This window comes from Misgurnus anguillicaudatus, chromosome 3 (genome assembly GCF_027580225.2).
Source record: "Misgurnus anguillicaudatus chromosome 3, ASM2758022v2, whole genome shotgun sequence".
In the NCBI taxonomy this organism is placed as follows: domain Eukaryota; kingdom Metazoa; phylum Chordata; class Actinopteri; order Cypriniformes; family Cobitidae; genus Misgurnus; species Misgurnus anguillicaudatus.
Window position 1 is genome coordinate 3,372,332 of NC_073339.2, and position 21,939 is coordinate 3,394,270.

The following is a 21,939-nucleotide window of genomic DNA, read 5'->3' on the forward strand; positions in this document are numbered from 1 at the left end:
ACATACATTGCGCATGCCATGAACCGTTGAACCGTACGACACACACGCGCTCCGAACCGAGACAAGCGAACCGAACGGTTCGGATTTTTTTCATGAACCGTGCCACCCCTAGTAGACTGTGACATCTGGACTAACATTTCATGCTGAGCATGCACAAACATGTCTCCTACAAAATTTCAGTATTAAAGGTGCAGTGTGAAATTTAGAAGGATCTTTTGACAGAAATGCAAAATAATATACAAAACTATATTATCAGGGGTGTATAAAGACCTTTCATAATGAACCGTTATGTGTTTATTGCCTTAGAACAAGACCTTTTCATCTACATACACCGAGGGTCCCCTTACATGGAAGTCGCCATTTTGTGCTGCCATTTTTTTGCTAAGTTGTCTCCAACGATGACATGTTTGTCCTTCTCTATGTGTTTCAAAAGCAAGAAGTGAGCCGTGGACTAAGCCGCTGGTTGCAACTCGCAACCTCACCACTAGATGCCGCTAAAATTTACATACTGCACCTTTAAAACGTTTTTCAGTCCTTGAATTTTTGGGGAGAGCTTTAGGCTATATCCACACGAAGCCGGTGCATCCCCTATCCGATCATTTTTTTTCCTTGCTCTAAAAAAAATAATCCGTACACACGAAACCACTGAAACCGACTGAAAGTGGTGTAGTATATATGCCAGACCAGTATGGGGCGCTGTAATTCTGCCACAGATATACACTATACACGGAGAAGAAGACTTTGAGCATGCGCATAACCAACGTATGGTGTTGTCCATTATCGATTGTTGGTCACCACAATTGCATAGAAGCAATAGATTTTGCTGTAATAAAGCTAGTAGGCTTTAGTAGCTTCTGTAGCACGAACACAATCACGTAGTCCACCGTTATTGTTGCTGCTGTTACGTGTGACGCTTCCGACACGTGATGTGATGACGTTTTTGCTTCACAAAATATATGGATTGGCTGTACAGACGAAACCGCAAGGGTGTCGGTTTCAGATTTATTCACTTTAGGACCCGGTTTCAAAAAATAGCGGATTCAGTCTCCCAAAACGCCGGATCCGTGTGGATGTAACGCCAATACGATAACAAATTTATACGTATGCAGTGATACGCGTCTCCGTGTGGACAGCCCCTTAGAATCCATCTGCATAATGAATTTCTAAAAAATTTCAAAAAAGTAGTATTAGTTCTTTGGGGTACGCCAAATTAAGCACATAGATTGTACCCAGCATCAATGCAGGCTTGTGCCACAGATTTGAGCTGCTTAAGAATCATCACTCCAACAACGATTCCAATATCGTCATAGTCGCCAAGAACACCTTCTTTCTTTTTGATTACACAAAATGCACACCATGATTATGTCCATGGTGATGTTTTCCAGGTCTTTCAATAAGTCATCTTGTTGACTGTCCTACATTTAAATCAAAATAAGCTGTTATTAGAGATTGTTCTGATTCATAACACTTTGACAAGTCTACAGGCAAGGGTAATTACAAAAACTATGACACCCCTGTTGCCCATTAATTATACAGTGCCCTCCATTAATATTGGGACAGAGTGCACACTTTGAGCTGTATTTAGAGGGTATTCACAAATTCCAATTTGTCTTTAGGATTTAGGAATTACAGTCGTTTAAATGGGCCAAACGTAATGGGACAGTTGAGCTGTAATGGACATGCATTTTGTATTTGTTAAATAATTTCCTCATATATGAAGCATGTTGTGATCTAAAGTTGAAGTTTGGCATTTGGACGCTGTGGCTGTAAACACACATCATGTACACAATTCACGTCCATAAAACAACTTTTAAGCGAACTGTCCCATTATATTTGGCCCTAAAATACACTGAAATACATTTCTACATATATAATAACATATCCCAATTTTTATGAAGGGCACTTTGTGTGTGTATACAGATATATATATCTGTGTGTGTGTGTGTGTGTGTGTGTGTGTGTAAGCAACTCCGAGAAAGCGAAAACATAGTGGAACTGCAGGTAAGCACTGCAGCTTTTAAATTTGGACAATTGATAACGAATTTATCGTGACGTGAATTTATTAAAACACGTTATGAGATATCGCCACTGATATATTTATAAGCAGCATGCAAAAACATCTCTCTGACACTTTTAAAAAAACTTTTATATAGTACTGGCAAGCACAAAGTCTAATATTAAGCGAGTTAATAACAGACAAGGCCAACATCAGAGCCATGGAATTCCGTCAGAGATGTAGCCCAGAGAGGGCGGTGGTCAGCGGGGCGAGTGAACACTGACGTCCGCTCTCTGGTTCTCACACAGGAAAATCCCCAGTGTTAAATTAACTCTATCAGTGTTAAATCAACACTACCCACATAGCAATGTTGTTCCGGCCCAGCTCCGGCCCACACAACCAGTTTTCTTCGGCCCACATACAACGAAGAATGGCGGCCCTACAATGGCCCAGTTCTGGATTACAGACCATAGCCCATAACTGGCCCAGACCTGGGCCAGAACAGGCACTACAAACAAGCCTACGATGGCACTTGCATGGGCAGCCCTCACTTAGCCCCCAGGAAGTCCTTATGCAGCAAAATCCCCAGAGTTAAATGAACACTGCTGGATGTATATATTGTCCCAATCTTACAGTGTGTTAAAAAGTAACACTGAAGCAGAATTAAAAGCTCTGTTATCCTCTCTCTCACCATCTCTGTCTGAAATCTAAAATTGCATTTTACATCTTACTTGTAGAGTCATTTTCTTACTTTAGGTTAAGATTTTGTTCCATTTAAAGTCACCCTTATTGTGATCAGTGTTTGTTTTAGTTGAACTTGACTCTTGACTCTTCCCTTATTTAGTTTTTTGACTGCTTTGACTTTGTGTTTTTAAGACATGTTATTTATTAGTGATGGTCGTTTTTGAAGCACTGCTTCATGAGGCTTTGAAACATTTACAAATCTTTTGTTTCGAATCAGTGGTTCGGAGTTTGTTTCAAACTGGCCCAAGTCACGTGATTTTTAGCAAACTAGGCTTCATTACGTTATAACTGTTTCGAAATGTTCCGAATATCCGATGGTTCACCACTGGGGGGGTTGATCACATGACCAGTGTCTAATATGTTTAGGTGAACTCGGGTCAGTTTTATTATAAAAGTTCATAAAACATTTATCCTTCTGACTAATAACACAGCCATTTTGTCTACTTTTTGTTTATAGACAGATTTAATGACAAAAATGTGCATAATTAAAAGGGTAGTTAGTTTTAATGATTTGTTTGCCCTAAATAAAACTAAAAACACATGATAGACTTTTAACTTTGTCTTAATTAAGTTAAATAATTTTTTAAACATATTTTAATACAGATCTTGCTATTATTTTGTTAAAAAAATGTAAAATGTTTGGGCATATCTGCTTTTACACTATTTTGACCAGCAGGGGTCATCCAGCGTGTGTGTTGTTTCGAACTGCTTCGAAAAACTGAATCAATTTTCGAAGCAATTGGTTCAATTGATTCGAAGCTTCAAAAAGCTTCATTTCTCCCATCACTTTTTTGTCAGTGTTTCAGAATTCTCCAGAATAACAAACTGCTATGAGAAAGCTGGATCTCATACTGTAATATCACATTATTGTCAGAGAAAGATGCTTCTGATAAGTGTGCAAACATTAAATTAATAATACATTTTCTAGTTGATGATGTTTAGACTTTATTAACAGTGCTAACTACCATCAAAGAATTGCTCTATTGTCTTGTCCCTGCTGAAGACAACATGTCTTAAAAACACAAAGTTAAAGCTGTCAGAAAACTAAATAAGGTAAGAGTCAAGAGTCAAGTTCAACTAAAACAAACACTGATAAGGATGACTTTAAATGAAACAAAATCTAAACCTAAGTTAAGAAAATGACTCTACAAGTAAGATGTAGGTTTCAGACCGATATGGTGAGAGAGAGGATAACAAAGCTTTTAATTCTGCTTTAGTGTTACTTTTTAAGATTGGGACAATATATACATCCAGCAGTGTTTATTTAACTCTGGGGATTTTGCTGCATGAGGGCTTCCTGGGGGCTAAGTGAGGGCTGCCCATGCAAGGGCCATCATAGCCTTGTTTGTAGGGCCTGTTCTGGCCCAGGTCTGGGCCAGTTATGGGCTATTGTCTGTAATCCAGAACTGGGCCATTGTAGGGCCGTCATTCTTCGTTGTATGTGGGCCGAGGAAAACTGGTTGTGTGGGCCGGAGCTGGGCCGGAACAACATTGTTATGTGGGTATTTGGTGTTTATATAATCCACACCAAGATCGGTGTTAAAAAAGACTGGTGTTAAAAATATAACTCTGAATCAGTGTTAAAGTTAATGAGATAATGAAATGATGATTAAGACATTTATGGTGAACACCTGCTGGTCATTTAAATCAATTACATTTTGGAAATTTTCCTGTCTCTAAATTTTTTATTTTGATGACTCGTTTTCTGGAGAAAATACTAAAATAATAAAGAAAGACAAATTATTAAATGCAATAAATGAATACTGTTGGGTGTATGCCTCCAAAAGCTTTCACGTTTGCCTCTCTATCAGCATCTCTGTTTGAAAATAAAAAGATAACTTGCTGAGTTATTTTCTAATTGGATAAGTTTAATTTCTAAACAGCTGTCAGAACAAAATACAAGTGCTCAACTATTCCAGCATCCACACGCGTGATTTAGTAGACAAATCTTCTTTCTGACGCGATGTCTCACAAGTCAAATAGACATTTATCACAAAATGTCTCACATTAAATCTTAAGTTTGTGTGTGTTAGTTCATTTGAAGTCACCATGATTGTGATTAGTGTTTCCTTTAGTTAGGCATTTGTCCCTTGATCTTCTCTGATCTAACTCTCCTCTTTTAGCAATAGCAACAATGTTTTAGTAAAACCACTTGTTCATTGCTTCATGTAAGGGGAAAACCTTCCAGACCTTCTCAGTTTATTTTTATTATATTCTACTCTACAAATCATTGAAACATTTGATCACAAATTATTTATAAAGAAACAGGCATATAGAAAAGCTCTATGCAAATGACATTGTATTGAATGAGACTGCTGTAACGCTTTAGTGTTTTTTTATTGTTGTTGTTGTTTTTTGCTTAAGAGAGACTTCATGATTTCTGATACAAATCTCAACAATGGTGACAGTTAATGGTAAGAAAGTTGCTAAATTTTTGTCATGTTGCAATGCATGATGGGATTTATGAATGAGTTTTCTACAATCCTGGTACCCAGCATGCATTGCGGCATGAAGCTTTGTTGTTGATTGTCACCATGATTGTGTTTTATAGGCTGATTGTTGATGTCTCAGTGTGTCTGACTTACACCACGGATTAGATTTGGGTAAACAATATTTAACTCTTCAGGGTATGTGGACTTTTACAGCACTGTTGGATTTCATGGGAGCTTCACAGGGTTGGCAGAACATAAATTAAACACTTATATTCAGTTAATTACTTTGTTATGATATCATTGAATCCCAAGACTTATACTTTCATACTAATTAATATAGTACGAGTTACAGACTTCATTTCTCTCATCTTTCTCTGCTTTAACAGATGTGTTTTATAAACACACTGCCACAATCAGCAGAAGAAAACTAACACTAAACTTCAAGACCCAAGTACCCAACTAAAGAAAACACTAATCGGAGCAATGGTGACTTACTTTATTAACCAGATTTACAGCAGTTCTTTAGAAGTTCAACCTATCATCCATGTAACTCTGGAAGCAAGTTGTAATTTTACTTTTCAAACAGAGATGATGATAGTGTTCATTTAACTATGGTGATTTCATCTATTGCATTTAATAATTTGGCTTTCTTCCTCATTTTGGTATTACTTTCTCCAGAGAAAGAGTCAACAAAATGGGAATTTTAAGACAGGAACAATTCCAAAATTGAGTTGATTTGACACGGAATGACCAGCAGGTGTTCACTATTGATGACTCAATCACTTCATTATCTTATTGACTTTAACACTGATTTAGTGTTTTTTTAACACCAATCTTGGTGTGGATTATATAAACACCGAGCAGTGTTAATTTAACACTGGGGATTTTACTGTGCACGTACCGAAGCTTCCTTAAGCAAACGTTCAAACAGGCGCTCTCTTAACTTATCGACTGCATATTTGAATATTATACATACATATTCTCGACTGAACTAATCTTAAAACTACATCTTGTGACAAAGAAACGCTAATATTAAGAAACGGCTTGTTATGAGATTCAAAACAGCCGAGTGAAATCCGTGGCGGAAGAAAGTAGTTCCCAAACAAAGTGGCTTTTAAAATAACTCTGTTGTTGTTTTCTAGTTTTCGTTTTTCAAACATGTGCCGTCGAACTGTTGTATAAAAGCAATTTCGCTTTTTTTTTCGAGTCGTGTGGTATTTGGTTAACTTATATCGTCACGCCTGGGATTGCCTCCAGCACTCTGCCTGGAGGAGCTATCTTATAAACGGCGTATTTTAAGTTTATAAAAATATTCACGGTAAAAAAATGGTGCTGTATTACATGAAATATTACTTACTGTGCAAATAGACCGACTGAGCAAAACTCCGGGGCTGAAATATCCCGTCTTCCTTTCCCACCGTCACCGTGAACCTGACTGGAAACTCCTTTTAGCACCAGGGAAAATGTGCATTTGTGCGCATGCGCAAAGAACCAAACTATTTTTTTAAACTGAATTTAATAAATTATAATGACTTGGATTTAAAGCACATATAATTCGCTTAAAACCTATTAATATATACTAATTAAAATCAAAAACTTAAATAAAATAATTAAAACTAGCTAAATTGAATTATGCTTCATTTAATTGGGGCCATAATAATTTTTTTCAGTGTATTGGTTTTATTAATCTGTTAATTTTACACAACAATGTTATGTTGGCTTAACAAATCATTTTTAAGTAAAGCTGACAAGACACACCTTTTTTGTTGAATAAACTCAATTAAATTAAGTTCACGTTGTTAAATTAATTTTTTTAACTAATCACAATATAAAAAGATTAAGTAAAACTGACAAAGGCGAAAGTTCATTTTTTTGAGTGAGTTAAACCTTTGAGTACATTAAAATATATTTTCTATCATCATAATGACCACATTTCTGTGTTATAATCCTCATCTGTATCCCAGAAGAGACTTCTCGCTCTCTGAAGTTCACACAGATGCTGATAGTCATTAAAGATGATTGACTGAGATGATTGTTCAGTATATTGAGAGTCTGTCACACCTTCAGTACAGTAGAGGTTAAATGTGATCTTCTGATTGGTCAGTTTGAGTCACATGATCAATGATTATTCATATATCTTATTTGTAAAAATTTAATTCTACATGTTAAAGCAGTGTTAATAAATGTTAATAAACATGTTTTATCTTTCTAACTGTGTGTTGTTCTGATGATTCTGGAAAAGTAAATTCTTCAACAATTTTAAGAGTGTTGATGGTGTCTCTGTGTTGAGTATAGATGGATGTTATAATCTCTTCTATCCACTATAGAGGACTGATGATTGTCAATTCTTAAAGAAACAGTTCACCTAAAAATGAAACTTCAGTGGTTAGCGTGACACCATCAGTCCTGTATGTTAACATGTTTCTGGTGTTTCCAAACTTGCCCGTTGGCCTACTAATCATCCCTCATACTAATTGGCTATATCACTCTATCTCCTCTCCAATAATAAGCTGGTGTGTGGTGGGCGTTCTGGCGCAATATGGCTGCCGTCGCATCATTCAGGTGGGTGCTGCACATTGGTGGTTGTTGAGTAGAAAACCCCCTTTCATATGTAAAGCGCTTTGAGTGCTGCAGAAAAGCGCTATAAAAATGTAAAGAATTACAAAAAAAAATTACTAATTGTTTCACTTTTTCACCTTGAGTTTGATGTCAGACTGAATGAGCAGAAGTGTTATGAAGAAATTTACCATCAGGTGCATCTGTATTATAGATCATCTAAACAAATTCGTGTCCATGTGAAACAGAGCAGTTAAGATGAATGAATGTTAGAGGTTAAACTTGAAAATAATAAGAGGAAACTGAACAGCAGACTTCTCTGTACATGCAGTGTGAGATGAGCACTACAACATCAATAAAAGATCAATGCTTTAGACATTCAGACAACTTTTAAAAGTGCATCACAGCTGAAGTGTAAACATATTCATATTATGCTTCTGTATATTCTGATGTTGCTTTCTTGTAGACTGTTTGACCTCTAAAGACCTCTGAGCCTTAAAATCTTAAGACAGAGTCTAAATGAGGAACTGTGGCCGGTTGCATAAAACTTTTTTTTCTTAAAGACTGATCATAACTGTTTTAAGTATGTTACATAGAAAGGTAGATTGGTCTCATTTAAATCCAAATAATAAGACTGATTAGCCCTAACTAATTGCTAGTTAGTCAGAATCATTCTTAAGACACAGTCTTAACGTCACGGCTATGTTTATGCAACCGGTCACTGATGTTAGCGTCTATACACAGATCCTTTGCTGACAGCTCCTGCAGCTCTGATCTTCTCAGTATGACATATTCTCAATATAAAGCTTTGACCTGTGAACTCTACTGATGCTGATGTTTATTCTTATGTGATTTAAAATATGAAGACATTAAAAGATTTGTTATCTTTGTTTCTTGAGTTTCCCACATGTATGTTTGATGCAGGGCACATATTTTCAGGAAGAGGAAGACAAAATATTCACAGTATTTTTAGTTTCATATTAAAGTGTGAAAACCACCAACAGTCCAGTTAACAACGTCTGTCCATCTTGTTTATTTCATATCCATGCATTGACATAGACGCTCATTACAGCACGGTAAGATGATTTTTACATTGTTTTAAGAGTAAATAAATCTGAGAAGAGACAAAGTGAACATTTATAAAATAAGAAAAGAATTTAACTTCATAAACTCAATAAATGTTTTTGTGATTATTACTGTAGTTGTTGAAGCTTTAAGATGAAAACATCTTGAATACACATCAGCCTGTGAATGAGCAGTGAATTATACTGAAACTATAATCTCTCTTTAATAAAAATTATGAAGAAATGAATGTTTGTGATAATGTCATGATGTGAATATGTTGATCTGTATGTTTTATGATTGTAGAGGTTTGATATGGAGATGTGTTTCAGAATATCTGTGATGTTTCTGCTCATGACTGCTGGTAAGTGCAGATCACCCTTCACTTTTCACACTTATAGACTCACTTTATACACTTCGGGGCGGTTTCCCGTACAAGGATTATCTTACTCCAGGACTAGGTCTTAGTTTAATTAGGAAATATAACTAGTTTTAACAAGCATGCCTTACTAAAAACATTACGTGTGCATTTTGAGGCAAAACAAAGGGCACTGGTGTATTTTAAAGGGGACAGAGGATGAAAAACCATTTTTACCTTGTCTTTGTTGAATAATGGTAGTCTACCCACATTCACAAACATACAAAAGTGCTAAACATGTTAAACATCTCAGTCTCATAGAAATTCCTCTTTTAGAAATGTCAGCCAAAAACAGCCCAATCTGAAAAACTGATGCTTATGACATCACAGGCATCTAACTGCCCCTTCACTTTAAAATAATTGCCTACATTTTTTGAGTGGCAGCAAAGTCAGACAATCAGGAATGAGATTGCAAGTTAAGCCAGTAGGGGGAGCCAAATAGGTGCAAAACCACTTGTTTAAAATCCCCCACCCTAATAGAGCTATCTGAGAGAGGTTTTTAGGAAGCTTCTAAGGCATTACAGACCCAAACAAAAAAAATTTGTCTACATGTCTTATCACAAAACAAGGATAAATACTCCGTTCAACCATTCTATGTCACCTTTAAAATATGTCAGTGCAAGTTGTTTTCAGTTCGAACAGCTCTTAAAAATGTTTTAGTCTTGGACTAGTCTAATCCCTGTCTGGGATACCTCCCCTATGAGTATCTGAATAAGGGTTAGAAATAAGCATAAGAAAATTTCCTAGGAATTGTTTATGCATTATTTCATTTTTTATGTTTCCCAATTGCTGTGTTTCAGATGTTTATGGTCAGCAGGTTTGGGGAGTAAATTACAGCCCTTCATATGTTTGTGTATTAAGAGGATCAACAGTGAAAATAACCTGTACTTTAAAATATCCATCTGACCATGTGGTGAAGAAAGCCTTCTGGACAAACATCGCCTATACACCTTATAGAGAACCACCTGACATGTGTTTGGACCCAGAAAACAGAAGAGGTGTTCAGTGTCACAGTGAATATAAAAACACTCACAGCATCACTTTGACAGATGTGACAGAAGCTGATAAACACAACTACTACTGCAGATTTATAACAGACCAAACAGGTGGTAAATGGACAGGAGTTCCTGGAGTTCAACTTGATGTCACAGGTAGTGAAATAAACCACACAATCATATTAACACACAGAGGACATGAAGTATTATATTTTGTAACTCTGATCTGATATAAATTCATAAAGAAGAAAGTACTTGTGATGATTTTGATAGACTGTAATGACATTGATTATTAGAGGATTTCAGTATAATGATGGACTAACAGAGAGTTTGTTGTTGTTGTTGTGCTGTCAGACCTGCAGGTGGAGACAAATCAGCGAGTGAAAGAGGGAGATTCAGTGACTCTTACATGTAAAACCACCTGCAGTCTGACTGAAAAAACAACATTCATCTGGTACAGAGACACACAGAGAGTCACTGAATACAGAGTAAATCAACTTTACCTGCAGTCAGTCAGTCGTGATGATTCAGGAGTTTATAGATGTGATGCTGTAAGAGGATCTGAACGTCTTCTGTCCTCTCCTGATGTTTATCTTAATGTTGAGTGTAAGTACTCACTGATTTATTAACATACACAAACAAATACGAAACAAATTTACATTCATCTGAATTCAGTATTGTTTATACAGTCAGGGTCAGTTTATTGAGTGTATGACATTAAATGTAGTTTAGACATTTATTATAAATACTACTGTAGTAAAGTGTTAAATAATTGTGTTTGCTTTGTTTGGGTTTCATCTTGGTCAGTAAATAGACTCAACTTTGCAACAGTTCAGGTGTAGTTTTTTATATACTGTATAAACATTATTGATCTCAATTATAAAAATTCAATTTTCTTTTGATTTCTGTTTACGCATTTCTTTAATATCATGGGTGAATATAATAATACTAAATAATACTTTTACATTTAGATCCTCCTGAGAAAACTTCAGCATCCATCAATGGATCTGATGAAATAATGGAGGGTGATTCAGTGACTCTGATCTGCAGCAGTGAATCAAATCCACCTGCTCAAGAGTACACCTGGTTTAAGAGAGGAAGGATTATAAGATCTGGACAGATCTACAGCATCACGAGTATCAGATCAGATCACAGTGGAGAATACAAGTGCAAGTCCAGAAATAAACATGGAGAGAAATATTCAGATCCTGTGATGGTGAATGTGATGTGTAAGCAGCTGTGTTGTAGCTGTATTTCATGTTATAAATATTGATATTGTCAACTTTAAAGATGTCTGTGTGCTAGAACCAGACCTTTTAACTCCTCTATATTTTCTAAATACTAATGAGCCCAAACTGGATGTTGTTTTAGTTTGTTACATAGATTTTCAACAATGTAAATAATGCTGCCTTGAGTTTATTCAACTTGGTTATGCAAGTCTATTCAACATACTATTATAAGTTTTGACTAGAGATAAGTTGGTATAAGTTATAAAAACAAGTTAAATTTGTTACGTAACATAAAACATGTTATATGATATCATTTATTTACAGCAAGTATATTTTTTTATTGAAATATCTTGCAGATGCACCAAGAAATGTTGTGGCATCCAGATCTGGTGAAATAATGGAGGGTGATTCAGTGAATCTGACCTGCAGCAGTGAATCAAATCCACCTGTTCAAGAGTACAGCTGGTTTAAAGGAGTAACTTTTATAGGATCTGGACAGATCTACAGCATCACGAGTATCAGATCAGATCAGGGTGGAGAATACAAGTGCAAGTCCAGAAATAAACATGGAGAGAAAGTTTCAGATGCTGTGATGCTGAATGTGATGTGTAAGCAGCAGTGTTATGGCTGTAACATGTTTGATTTTGAAAATAAGTTCATATTCTGTCTGTCAGTGTCTATACAAATACGTAAAGATATGTGTGTTAAAACTAAACCTTTCATAACAATACATAAAAACCATCATGATTTTTACTCTAGTTTAAGTTAAAGAGCCTTTCTTTATTTTTATCTGTTGTAGATGCACCAAGAAATGTTGTGGCGTCCATCAGTGGATCTGGTGAAATAATGGAGGGTGATTCAGTGACTCTGACCTGCAGCAGTGAATCAAATCCACCTGTTCACACCTACAGCTGGTTTAAAGAGAATGAAACATCATCTGTTGGATCTGCACAGAAGTACACTATCAATAACTTTAACTCCAGTCACAGTGGATGGTTTTACTGTGAGGCTCAGAATGAAGTCGGATCTCAGAGATCTGCTGCTGTATCAGTCACAGTAACAGGTGATCTGTTTACTATTCATTCATTCTGTGAGTGTGTGTGAGTGTGTGTGTGTGTGTGTGTGTGTGTGTGTGTGTGTGTGTGTGTGTGTGTGTGTGTGTGTGTGTGTGTGTGTGTGTGTGTGTGTGTGTGTGTGTGTGTGTGTGTGTGTGTGTTTTATTATTATTTAACACTGTGTGACTTACCTGTTAAATAATCTAATTCATAAATATCTTGTTTCAGGGGTTCATGGTTTTGCTCTTTATACACTTTATGGGATTCTGGCAGGATGTGGGGCTTTGATCTTTATCATCATCTTCATCATTTTGTTTATTATGTCAGTAAAATTTAATATTTCAAGTGTTGTCTTCATGGATTCAGTTTATCACATGCTCTGCTTCTAATGTAACAACTTCACAACAAAAACATTCAGTAATGATTCAAAATGATTTTTGTCTTTTTTTTTCAGTTTTATTGATGGGATGATATACTGTATATGTTAAAGGCAGTGATGAGGACGAGTTGTGTGATGATCACAGAGGCTCAGTGTATCAGAGGTCAAGTTATTTAAACATTAAAAGGTTATTTTATGTTATTATTTCTCCGTTTTTTCTCTAGGAAGTGCAGGAGAGATCGTACAGCAGAAGACATGAAGCAGAAGCAGGTGAGCAAACACAAACCTCCATCTACACCTGCAGTAGAATTAAATTCTGCTTCATCTATAGTGAATCCTTCAGTGCTGATGTTACATTCAACTATAAATCAAATATTGTTTCTGATTAATAATAAAATCTCTATAGACGGCTGACTGGAGTGATGATACATACACAGCTCTGAATCCTGCGTCCAGAACATCTGATGACATTTACAACACAATCAGAGTAAATCTCTCAAACATTTCAACACTCAAATTCACTTGATCCAAATGAACACAAGATCTATTGTTCATCTTTCTTTTACAGTCTGATCAGTGCAGGCCTGCTGATGGTGTCTACACGACTCTTGAGCTTCAGTCCAGATCTTCTGAATATGACACACTTACAGTAAACAGACATTAAACTCTCTCTGACTCTGACAGACGACACTGTACACCAATGTAATGTTGTGATGTGTTGTTTATAATTACTAATAAACTGAAATGTATAAAGCTGTTACGTTAAGATTTACACATAGTTAAACCTTTGAGTACATTAAAATATATTTTCTATCATCATAATGACCACATTTCTGTGTTATAATCCTCATCTGTATCCCAGAAGAGACTTCTCGCTCTCTGAAGTTCACACAAATGCTGATAGTCATTAAAGATGATTGACTGAGATGATTGTTCAGTATATTGAGAGTCTGTCACACCTTCAGTACAGTAGAGGTTAAATGTGATCTTCTGATTGGTCAGTTTGAGTCACATGATCAATGATTATTCATATATCTTATTTGTAAAAATTTAATTCTACATGTTAAAGCAGTGTTAATAAATGTTAATAAACATGTTTTATATTTCTAACTGTGTGTTGTTCTAATGATTCTGTAAAAGTAAATTCTTCAACAATTTTAAGAGTGTTGATGGTGTCTCTGTGTTGAGTATAGATGGATGTTATAATCTCTTCTATCCACTAGAGGACTGATGATTGTCAATTCTTAAAGAAACAGTTCACCTAAAAATGAAACTTCAGTGGTTAGCGTGACACCATCAGTCCTGTATGTTAACATGTTTCTGGTGTTTCCAAACTTGCCCCATTGGCCTACTAATCATCCCTCATACTAATTGGCTATATCACTCTATCTCCTCTCCAATAATAAGCTGGTGTGTGGTGGGCGTTCTGGCGCAATATGGCTGCCGTCGCATCATCCAGGTGGGTGCTGCACATTGGTGGTTGTTGAGGAGAAAACCCCCTTTCATATGTAAAGCGCTTTGAGTGCTGCAGAAAAGCGCTATAAAAATGTAAAGAATTACAAAAAAAATTACTAATTGTTTCACTTTTCACCTTGAGTTTGATGTCAGACTGAATGAGCAGAAGTGTTATGAAGACATTTACCATCAGGTGCGTCTGTATTATAGATCATCTAAACAGATTTGTGTCTATGTGAAACAGAGCAGTTAAGATGAATGAATGTTAGAGGTTAAACTTGAAAATAATAAGAGGAAACTGAACAGCAGGCTTCTCTGTACATGCAGTGTGAGATGAGCACTACAACATCAATAAAAGATCAATGCTTTAGACATTCAGACAACTTTTAAAAGTGCATCACAGCTGAAGTGTAAACATATTCATATTATGCTGTATATTCTGATGTTGCTTTCTTGTAGACTGTTTGACCTCTAAAGACCTCTGAGCCTTAAAATCTTAAGACAGAGTCTAAATGAGGAACTGTGGCCGCTGGCATAAAACTTTTTTTTTTCTTAAAGACTGATTCTAACTGTTTTAATTATGTTACATAGAAAGGTAGATTGGTCTAATTTAAATCCAAATAATAAGACTGATTAGCTCTAACTAATTGCTGGTTAGTCAGAATCATTCTTAAGACACAGTCTTAACGTCACGGCTATGTTTATGCAACCGGTCACTGATGTTAGCGTCTATACACAGATCCTTTGCTGACAGCTCCTGCAGCTCTGATCTTCTCAGTATGACATATTCTCAATATAATGCTTTGACCTGTGAACTCTACTGATGCTGATGTTTATTCTTATGTGATTTAAAATATGAAGACATTAAAAGATTTGTTATCTTTGTTTCTTGAGCTTCCCTCATGTGTGTGATGCAGGGCACACATTTTCAGGAAGAGGAAGACAAAAATATTCACAGAATTTTTAGTTTCATATTAAAGTGTGAAAACCACCAACAGTCCAGTTCACAACGTCTGTCCATCTTGTTTATTTCATATCCATGCATTGACATAGACGCTCATTACAGCACGGTAAGATGATTTTTACATTGTTTTAAGAGTAAATCAATCTGAGAAGAGACAAAGTGAACATTTATAAAATAAGAAAAGATTTTAACTTCATAAACTCAATAAATGTTTTTATAATAATGTGATTATTACTGTAGTTGTTGAAGCTCTAAGATGAAAAACATCTTGAATACACATCAGCCTGTGAATGAGCAGTGAATTATACTGAAACTATAATCTTCTCTCATTAAATCAAATGATGAAGAAATGAATGTTTCTGATGATGTTATGATGTGTATATGTTGATCACATGACTGTAACTGTATGTTTTATAATTGTAGAGGTTTGATATGGAGATGTGTTTCAGAATATCTCTGATGTTTCTCCTCATGACTGCTGGTAAGTGCAGATCACACTTCACTTCTCACACTTATAGACTTACTTTATACACTTCAGGGCGGTTTCCCGGACAGGGATTAGTTTACTCCAGGACTAGGTCTTAGTTTAATTAGGAAATATAACTAGTTTTAACAAGCATGCCTTACTAAAAACATTACCTGTGTGCATTTTGAGGCAAAACAAAGGGCACTGATGTATTTAAGATATAACTGTGCAAGTTGTTTTCAGTTCGAACAGCTCTTTAAAAATGTTTTAGTCTTGGACTAGTCTAATCCCTGTCCGGGAAACCGCCCCTATGAGTATCTGAATTAGGGTTAGAAATAAGCATAAGAAAATTTCCTAGGAATTGTTTATGCATTATTTTATTTTTTTATGTTCCCTAATTGTTGTGTTTTAGATGTTGATGGTCAGTGGGATTGGGGAGTGGATTACAGCCCTTCATATGTTTGTGCATTAAGAGGATCAACAGTGAAAATAACCTGTACTATAAAATATCCTTATGGCCATGTGGTGAATAAAGTCTTCTGGACAAAAGTTGCACATAAAACTGATGGAGAACCACGTTACCAGTGTTTGGTACCAGGAAACAGAAGAGGAGTTCAGTGTCACAGTGAATATAAAGACACCTACAGCATCACTTTGACAGATGTGACAGAAACTGATAAACACATCTACTACTGCAGATTTATAACAAACAAAGTAGGTGGTAAATGGATAGGAGTTCCTGGAGTTCAACTTGATGTCACAGGTAAAAAAATAAACCACACAATCATATAAACACACAGAGGACATGAAGTATTATATTTTGTAACTCTGATCTGATATAAATTCATAAAGATGAAAGTACTTGTGATGATTTTGATAGACTTTATTCTGTAATGACATTGATTATTAGAGGATTTCAGTATAATGATGGACTAACAGAGAGTTTGTTTGTTGTTGTGCTGTCAGACCTGCAGGTGGAGACAAATCAGAAAGTGAAAGAGGGAGATTCAGTGACTCTTACATGTAAAAGCACCTGCAGCCTGTCTGAAGAAACAACATTCATCTGGTACAGATACACAACGCTATTCAATAAAGGAAGAATTACATTGAATCAACTTCACCTGCAGTCAGTCAGTCGTGATGATTCAGGAGATTATAGATGTGATGCTGTAAGAGGATATAAACGTCTCTCCTCTCCTCTTTATCTTAATGTTGAGTGTAAGTACACACTGATTCACTAACATACACAAACACATATGTAACACATTTACATTCATCTGAATTCAGTATTGTTTATACAGTCAGGATCAGTTGACTGAGTGTATGACATGTTGTTTAGACATTTATTATAAATACGACTGTAGTAAAGTGTTAAATGATTGTGATTTGTTTGCAACAGTACATATGTATTTTTTATAAACATTATTGATATCAATTATAAAAATTCAGTTTTCTTTTAATTTCTGTTTATGCATTTGTTTAATATCATGGGTAAATAAAATAATACTGAATAATACTTTTACATTTAGATCCTCCTGAGAAAACTTCAGTGTCCATCAGTGGATCTGGTGAAATAATGGAGGGTGATTCAGTGAATCTGACCTGCAGCAGTGAATCAAATCCACCTGCTCAAGAGTACAGCTGGTTTAAGAGAGGAAGGATTATAAGATATGGACCGATCTACAGCATCACGAGTATCAGATCAGATCACAATGTAGAATACAAGTGCAAGTCCAGAAATAAACATGGAGAGAATGATTCAGATGCTGTGGTGCTGAATGTGATGTGTAAGCAGCAGTGTTGTAGCTGTTTTTTATGTTATAAATATTGATATTGTCAACTTTAAAGATGTCTGTGTGCTAGAACCATGAGCCCAAACTGGATATTGTTTTAGTTTGTTACATTTTCAACAATGTAAATGAAGCTGCCTTGAGTGTATTCAACTTGGTTATGCAAGTCAATTCAACCTACTATTATAAGTTTTGACTAGAGATAAGTTGGCATAACTTATAAAAACAAGTCAAATTTGTTACGTAACATAAAACATGTTATATGATATTATTTATTTACAGCAAGTATATTTTTTTATTTAAATATCTTGCAGATGCACCAAGAAATGTTGTGGCATCCATCAGTAGATCTGGTGAAATAATGGAGGGTGATTCAGTGAATCTGACCTGCAGCAGTGAATCAAATCCACCTGTCCAAGAGTACAGCTGGTTTAAAGGAGGAGAGTTTATAAGATCTGGACAGATCTACACCATCACGAGTATCAGATCAGATCACAGTGGTGAATATAAGTGCAAGTCCAGAAATAAACATGGAGAGAAAGATTCAGATGATGTGATGCTGAATGTGATGTGTAAGCAGAAGTGTTATGGCTGTAACATGTTTGATTGTGAAAATAAGTTAATATTCTGTCTGTCAGTGTCTATACAAACATAAAGATATGTGTGTTAAAACTAAACCTTTCATAACAATACATAAAAACCATCATGAGTTTTACTCTAGTTTAAGTTAAAGAGCCTTTCTTTATTTTTATCTGTTGTAGATGAACCAAGAAATGTTGTGGCATCCATCAGTGGATCTGGTGAAATAATGGAGGGTGATTCAGTGAATCTGACCTGCAGCAGTGAATCAAATCCACCTGTTCAGATCTACAGCTGGTTTAAGGTGAATGAAACATCATCTGTTGGATCTGGACAGACGTACAGCATCACTAACATTAACTCCAGTAACAGTGGATGGTTTTACTGTGAGGCTCAGAATGAAGTTGGATCTCAGAGATCTGCTGCTGTATTAATCAATGTTAAAGGTATTTACATTAGAGATATAACTGCTGTATGTCTTCTCTTACTGTATAAAGTCATCTTCATATTTATTGTGTTTTAGAGGTTCAGGGTTCTGCTCTGTACACAGTTTTTGGGATTGTGGCAGGATGTGGTGGTTTGTTCTTCATCATCATCTTCATCATCCTGTTTATACGGTGAGTGAATATTAAGTAATTGCTATAATAAAAACAATGATTCTAATAAATATAACAATCATCATGGTTTATATGTACAGAATATAAATGAAACTACTCACATATAGAGCTGTTCCTCAATGTTATAGGTCTGCTCAAATTTGTAGTGAATTTGTTGTGATAGCGTTTTCTACAATAATAAACAAGTTTGTTTGTTTTTCTTCAGAAAGAAGAGAAGAGCAGGTGGATCTGAAGCTTACAGGCAAAATCAGGTAATTCAAAAAATACACACCAGATATACAGTGTGTTGGTTGGTTGGTTGGTTGGTTGGTTGGTTGGTTTGTTTAATAAAAAACATTATTTGTGTATTTGTTATAAAAGTTTTAGCATGGTTTAAGATAAAAAACACATTATTATTCACATAACATATATTATTGCAGGTAACAATATATCTTTTTTGTGTTTTATCTATCAGGATGTTATGAGATTAACTTTAATCTCATTAATTTTACATTAATGGTTACGACATCATGTTTTCTCTCACTTATATGATGTGATTGTTTTATTGCAGGACAATAACTTTAACGTATCAGCAGGAGCAGCTTCAGCCAATGATGTCCCAATTTACTCACTAATATCAACCAATCAGAACGAGGTCTCAGAGACCGCTGATGCAGTTGAGGTTCAATATTCCAGTGTTCAACACTTCAGAAAGAAAGAGGTGAATGAATCTAAAGAGAAGGACTGTCAGTATATGAACTTTGAAAAGCATCATACCTCTGATCCTCACAGGTGAGAAACATTCACTGATCTCTTAATCACAGCTGTTGTGTATTAAACATTTGAATGAAAGATGTCACATTCAGATAAACAGATCTGAAATGGCTCACTGACGTGTTTTTGACTACTTTACCCCAGGTTGACTGATGTGATCTACAGTTTTGCCAAATGATGTCAGATCTCTGAGGTGTGTGCGCGCATGCATGTGTGTTTCTAATAAGAAATAACCTCACTAATGTGTTTCAGTTGTGCGTTTTCTTTATCTGGCCAGATGAGGGCGATACCACACCTTTAAAGCTTTTTGACAAAGCCTTATCTTAACATTTTTAAGCAAGTTTGTAAAAACAAAGCTTACCTTGACTGTGTTTCAGTTCATAGTAAGATTTTCTGTCTGATTTCTTTTCACCATGGAGACACTGAAGCTTTTAGTGCATAAAAAGCTAATGTTTATTAATCTAAGTTTAGTCTTTAGCATGTCATTTCATTGACAGAATGTATACATATTATATTATTACGCAAAGCCATAATTCATCTGAAATCTGTAGATATTTGATTATAATATTAAGGTTACTAACAATGAAATATTTTTGCATCTATAACAAGCAAAAATAAATGTAAGCATTGAATAGAGTCAAGATGTTTTACATGCATCAAGAGAATTGTAAAAAGTGAGATTTTGGGTTTATGTGTGTTAAACCTCCAGAGAAACAAAAATATTTGGTATCATTCTTGTTTTCTCTGTATTGTTTTATTAGATTATTATTTTAAGAAAACACTCAATGTGTTCAAATAAAACAACAAGAGCATAATGGCATTATCTGTCATGTTTACACAGATAAATTAATGCTACGGTGCTTTTATGGTGTATTACAAAAGGTCCTAACTTTATAATCTCATATCATTTGTAAACATTAAAAGTGGCACATATTAAAACGGCCGCCTTTCACTTTCCTACAAAGTTGGTTCAACTTAAAATTGCAATTTATTGGGTTGCCTTAATATTTTGACTTGTCTTTTGAAAATATTAGTGGACACAACAATTTTTACTTTTTTTAGGCAACCAGGTAACTTACCTTTTTAAATTAAAACAATAAATCAGTTTGAATAAAAGTGTCTGCTTGATGTAATGAATGTAAGTGCTGATGATTGTGATTTAAGATTTCATAACTACAGATAAAATAACTTTTTGTGAGATAATCCTAAATCAGGAGATTTACTTCTGCAATACAAATTAATGAATAAAAATTAATTTAACGTATCAAAAAAAGACCGAACATAAAAAGTTTTTGATAGTTTGAAGGGTTTGTCTTTGGCCATCTCACATTTTTGCTATATAGTCAGCTTATTTATTATAATGGCAGATTTAGATATTTTTACTGAAAACAAGACAAAAATACTAAGTAAGAAAGTCATTTTTTGCAGTGTGCAATATTATTGACTATAAACAGTTTTGACGAGATGATATCTTGCAGGTTGAACTTCAGTCTATATATTTGGCAACAAACATGTTGTAGGAAGTTTTTAAAGATTCCAAATATTCAGACAGTAGTAGCAGACAAACGTTTAGTTGTAGGGAAATTTGTTTCATAAATCGTAAATTTGTTTGTTTCTGGAAAAGAAAATCCATTTAGTAAACTGTGATTCTGGTTACAAAGGGGTTAATTGCATCAATCTGAATTAGTCTATTTCACATACAGTTGAATTCAGAATCACATTTATTTTTTAGAATCTGTGTAAATGGTGGTTCATTGCATTGTTTTAATGAAGCAATCATGTTTTGTGTGCTGAATAGTCATTGTTTTTATATTGCAGTATGAATCTCAACAACACTGTCATTTAAACAAATGGTCAAGTCTTATGGTAATAAACCTAATTATGTTTTGTTAAGAGGTTTGTCTTATATTTGCACTTTGAAGAGCCATCCTTTTTTCATTTGTTGGTTATTATTGCTTTTGGTTTGTGCATTTATTTCAAAGAGTTCCTACAAAGTATGTTGTCTCCCAAAAAACTTGTGTTCTTTCTTTGTCACATGCATAACGCATGTACATTTCCCTCAACTAAAATAGCAAACATGAGTGTAGACTGATATTTTTCTGATGTCAGCTCTATTGTCAGGGGTTTAGGAACATATTAACAGATGGTTTAATATAATAAAGGCATTCTTTAAGAATCCATCTTTCAAGTTTTGACTGTAAATCTAACATCAGGCTGGAATTATGTGTCATCATTTGAAAGCTACAAGAAACTTTCTTTTACTTCACCGCTTTAAACTCAGAAAGTGTTTCTAGATTCAAGTGATTGAAAATAATAGACTGTGTCACATAAGCACTACTGACCGCTACATTATGGTATAAATGAGGAAAGCATGGTCACATTTAATCTTTTTTTTTTGTTCAGGAGTTTGTCCACACAGAACAAGTAAAAGTTCTTGGATGTAGCTGTA

At 35.1% G+C, this 21,939-nt stretch overlaps 3 protein-coding genes across 3 annotated transcripts in view; all 3 read left to right on the plus strand.

Moving 5' to 3' along the window:
• LOC141349276 (B-cell receptor CD22-like) overlaps nucleotides 1–13,930 on the plus strand; it is a gene marked incomplete at its 5' end in the record, with an annotated part of 41,388 nt that extends 27,458 nt beyond the window's left edge. Inside the window, 6 exons of the mRNA XM_073860071.1 lie at nucleotides 10,558–10,809; nucleotides 12,232–12,495; nucleotides 12,716–12,809; nucleotides 13,091–13,136; nucleotides 13,273–13,353; nucleotides 13,435–13,930. Coding sequence (XP_073716172.1) covers nucleotides 10,558–10,809; nucleotides 12,232–12,495; nucleotides 12,716–12,809; nucleotides 13,091–13,136; nucleotides 13,273–13,353; nucleotides 13,435–13,530 — 833 coding nt within the window. The remainder of the gene's footprint in view (nucleotides 1–10,557; nucleotides 10,810–12,231; nucleotides 12,496–12,715; nucleotides 12,810–13,090; nucleotides 13,137–13,272; nucleotides 13,354–13,434) is intronic.
• Nucleotides 13,931–15,232: 1,302 nt separating this feature from the next.
• Nucleotides 15,233–17,622, plus strand: LOC129445234 (cell adhesion molecule CEACAM6). Its single transcript, XM_073860072.1, has 6 exons — nucleotides 15,233–15,391; nucleotides 15,709–15,766; nucleotides 16,164–16,514; nucleotides 16,718–16,969; nucleotides 17,281–17,538; nucleotides 17,600–17,622. The coding sequence occupies exons 1-6, from the start codon at nucleotides 15,233–15,235 to the stop codon at nucleotides 17,620–17,622; spliced, it is 1,101 nt and encodes a 366-aa protein (XP_073716173.1).
• A 216-nt stretch (nucleotides 17,623–17,838) lies between these two features.
• On the plus strand, nucleotides 17,839–19,947 carry LOC129445235 (B-cell receptor CD22-like). The gene is made up of 6 exons (XM_073860073.1): nucleotides 17,839–18,113; nucleotides 18,303–18,566; nucleotides 18,644–18,737; nucleotides 18,943–18,988; nucleotides 19,288–19,508; nucleotides 19,635–19,947. The coding sequence occupies exons 1-6, from the start codon at nucleotides 17,903–17,905 to the stop codon at nucleotides 19,666–19,668; spliced, it is 870 nt and encodes a 289-aa protein (XP_073716174.1). The 5' UTR covers nucleotides 17,839–17,902; the 3' UTR covers nucleotides 19,669–19,947.
• Nucleotides 19,948–21,939: the final 1,992 nt, after the last annotated feature.

What these genes read in the sequence shown, in the direction of transcription:
- LOC129445235 (XM_073860073.1), top strand. Translation starts at nt 17,903, where the DNA reads ATGGAGGGTGATTCAGTGAATCTGACCTGCAGCAGTGAATCAAATCCA. An exon ending in TGTATTAATCAATGTTAAAG is followed by an intron (nt 18,567 to 18,643) that starts GTATTTACATTA and finishes ATTGTGTTTTAG; the next exon opens with AGGTTCAGGGTTCTGCTCTG. An exon ending in AAGCTTACAGGCAAAATCAG is followed by an intron (nt 18,989 to 19,287) that starts GTAATTCAAAAA and finishes GTTTTATTGCAG; the next exon opens with GACAATAACTTTAACGTATC.
- LOC129445234 (XM_073860072.1), top strand. Translation starts at nt 15,233, where the DNA reads ATGCAGGGCACACATTTTCAGGAAGAGGAAGACAAAAATATTCACAGA. An exon ending in AGTTCAACTTGATGTCACAG is followed by an intron (nt 16,515 to 16,717) that starts GTAAAAAAATAA and finishes TTGTGCTGTCAG; the next exon opens with ACCTGCAGGTGGAGACAAAT. An exon ending in TGTGGTGCTGAATGTGATGT is followed by an intron (nt 17,539 to 17,599) that starts GTAAGCAGCAGT and finishes TCAACTTTAAAG; the next exon opens with ATGTCTGTGTGCTAGAACCA.